The sequence below is a fragment of the Pygoscelis adeliae genome, unplaced genomic scaffold (assembly GCF_000699105.1).
Source record: "Pygoscelis adeliae isolate BGI_AS28 unplaced genomic scaffold, ASM69910v1 Scaffold1, whole genome shotgun sequence".
Lineage (NCBI taxonomy): Eukaryota > Metazoa > Chordata > Aves > Sphenisciformes > Spheniscidae > Pygoscelis > Pygoscelis adeliae.
Window position 1 is genome coordinate 4,497,431 of NW_008824051.1, and position 3,333 is coordinate 4,500,763.

Genomic DNA, 3,333 nt, shown 5'->3' on the forward strand with positions numbered 1-3,333 from the left:
CCACCTTCCATCGTAATAAATAAGGCTGCACCTTCAGGTAACGAATCCACAAAAATGCAGTGTTTAATGAATTCCTCCTATGCAAGAATTTTGAAGTGAGACACTGAGTTTAGGCCAGGCTTTTTTGTTCAGTGATGCCACATACAAGGACAATGAAATAGGACCCAGTTTAGTCTACTAATACCCTGCCCTTCCTTAATGTTAGTGTACTGTGATAATTCTAAACATTGGGGAAACCTCTTGACATGAACTGTCAGCAATTTTATCAACAGCTTCTTTTTGGCTTAACATTTTATAGAGTAATGAGAGAGAATGTTAGCCAAGATGTAAAAAGTAATTAAGAACAGCAGAACATTCCTCCCTCTTTGTCCCACACCACCCATCCATCCATCCCTGCTTTGGAGATCCGTTTCTGTATTCCTGCGGTTAGCATCTAGGTTCCGTCTCCGCTCATAGCTGTAGGTATGCAAGGCCCTATAGAAGCATAGTAAGTACATGAGTGAGTTACACCTTGTATAAACAGAGGGGATCAGAAAAGAGAGGTGAGAAGGTAGAAAAACTGCTTCCTCTGGAATGTGTGTTAAAAATGCAAGATGATCTTGGTAAGCAAGTTTTCGATGTCTTGAGAGTATTTCGTAAGCAAACATTGAACATGACCTAGTCCAAAACACTGGAACTTCCTCTCAAGTATTACCTTATAAATCTTGCTGCTGTTACAGTATTTGCTTTCAGTAGCTTTAGAAAGCAATCAATGGAATAATTTAGGTTGAAAGGGAGTTAGACAAGGTTGCTCAGCCATGTCGTGTCAAATGTTGAAAATCTGTCAGGGTGATTCCTCCTGTAATTCATAGAGTTACAGCATCAACACGTAGTCACTAGTTAGTGGGAGTGTTTCTTTGAGAGGGCCTCTTTTGAAATGAGTACGCAGTTGAAAAGGGAGGAGGGAAGGTATTTGACATTTGAAGGTGTTCAGCTTTTCATGCCCATTATGAAAACATCAGAAACCACTGACAGTGAAATCTGTCTGCTACTTGAAAAGTTCTTGTTTTGAACTAATAACTTATTCTTATGGTAATTAATATTTCCAGTGTGTGGAAAATGTTCTTGGTTGTTGCTTTCTATTCTGTGTGGTATTTTGGGTCTGCCTGATTTTCCCACCCTCCCACTCCCAATGTTTTTTTTTCATTCTGATTCTTTACTATGTTTGCAATAGATGAATATTAGCAAGTTTGATGGGGAAGTCCTATGTATCCTGTAATAATGAGTGACCAGTAATTCATGGATGTGTTTTTGTACTGCAGACCAAAATCTACACCAACGGGGCAACCCAGTGCCAATGGAGTACAGTCAGAAGGTCTAGATTATGACAGATTGAAGCAGGTACGTATATAATGTTTTGAATAGAAAACTTGGGTATAAGGACTTGTAGCTGTCCAATACCAGTTTTTAACTGTTTTGTTAACTAGTTCCAAACTTAAATAATTATTTAGTAATTATTAGTCGTTATTTTTCCCCAGACGTGTTTCTTAGGAGCTGTAACTGTAGGATGGCGGCTTACACAGCCCCATTACTTTCTCACAGATGCTTGTTCCTGCTTTTGCATTAGACAGCACACACAAGATGGTGTTGATACTATGGATGGAACTGGGAAACTTGTTTGCCTGGAAAACCTTTCCTTCTCTTCTCTTCTCTCTACCCAAACAAGCAAGCAAACAAACAACAAGCCCTCAGAGCAGTTCTAGCAGAACAAGTATCACCATTTTTTACTATCAGATGTGAGCACCCATGGTCACTGGTGGTGAAAGAGCATCCAGTGATACCACCTTTTGTGTGGCTATCCTGGTTAAGAGCAGAGGAGAGTCTTGTGGGAAGAAGGCAGCAGCCACCTGCTGTTAGATGAGGAAAAGACATTATGGGATGCTTTGGAAATTGTTTGGTTAGGTGACAGGCCTTTGTCAAGTACGCTTGCCAAACAGACAAACCTGTGCAACCAGTGGCTCGGCAAGGGATCTCTTGTGACAGGAGCTATCAGTTAAGAGCATTAGTGATCTGTAGACTGAGTAAATGTTCCACATTCCTAAGAACAGGAGCCCCCAGAGGAGCAAGTGAGCGTAAGGTATTTGTGTTCCTCTGACTACTGAGAAGTCCCCCATTGCTGAGGAGGCCCTAGGATGATCATCTTTGCTGCCGCTGGTAGGTGCTTTCAGTGCAGATGTCCTTTTGAGAGCAGTTGTTGCCTGAGGCATTGGGCTGATGCTGACCTGAGTAGACTTGTGTAAGGTGTTTGGAGTTGTCCATGTGCAAGAATGCTACTGTGTCTTTTTGCCCTGTTGTGCTTCGTGGTGCATCTAGTAATCTTTAGTCTTTGACAACTGCGAGGCCAACGTGCAGCAGGGAAGCCTGATTCCTGTGGGTGAGCAGCATTTCAGCATGGTGTCTCTGGTGTAGGTGGCAGTCTTGAAGAGGGGTGGTATGACGGGGATAGCTGGCCTGCTGGTGGCTTGCTGCGTGATGCTTCGGCAAAAGCAGTACTGTACTTTCTCAGTGCCAATCTGATTTGTGTGGTATGGGGAGTCACGTTTGAGGTCTTGTTACTATTTTTTGGCTGCATTTGTCCATGCTGAGCTGGTGGAAGCTCCTTTTCTTGGGGAGCATGTTGAGATGATGCTAGTTACTTTTCTGGCAGAGACTATGAGCACACTGTATTGTGGGTGTGATCTGCCCCTTTTGCAGGCAAGGCTCTGCTGAAGTTGGATCCCTGCCCTTGAAAAGGGGAGTGATGTGCTTGCTGTTGCCAGGGGGCTCTACACTTAGGAGTCTGTAGAGCGGTGGTTGGTTGTGCAGCGGGTGGGTTCCAGACTTGGCGGGTTCAGGGGGTGGTTGTTTGTAGGGCCATGGTGATGGTGTTGGTGGCAGTGGTTTTTAGAGGGGTGTGAATTGTGGAGTTGGAGGTGAAGGATGTTCCTCAAGTGGCATTTGGATCAATGGGCTGGTCCCCAAGTGGGAAGGGAGGTTCTGGAGCAGGTTTCTAGCTTGGTGGTTGGTTCTAGAGTAGGTTCCAGCTCAGTGATAAGTTCTAGAGCGGGTTTCCAGCTCAGTGATAAGTTCTAGAGTGGGTTCTGGCGCCATGGTTGGTTCTAGATCGAGTTATTGATTGGTGGGAGGTTCTAGAGCATGTTCTAGATTGTGCTCTGTGGTTTGTTCTGGAGCACATGTGGGGTGGTTCTAGAATCTAGTTCAAGGGGTACTCCTGTTTTGTCATCTCAAGAGGATTTGTGGTACTCTTGCTACAGCTTCCATGAAATACTGCTGCTGATAGCAGTCTGGCTGCTT

The 3,333-nt window shown here is 44.2% G+C and overlaps 1 protein-coding gene across 7 annotated transcripts in view; it reads left to right on the forward strand.

Annotated features, from left to right (window-relative positions):
• The window catches only part of ENAH (enabled homolog (Drosophila)), a 56,567-nt gene that overhangs the window by 47,747 nt on the left and 5,487 nt on the right, over positions 1-3,333 (forward strand). For all 7 annotated transcript variants that reach the window (XM_009333646.1, XM_009333647.1, XM_009333649.1 and 4 more), the window contains one exon: positions 1,302-1,380. In XM_009333646.1, coding sequence (XP_009331921.1) covers positions 1,302-1,380 — 79 coding nt within the window. The remainder of the gene's footprint in view (positions 1-1,301; positions 1,381-3,333) is intronic.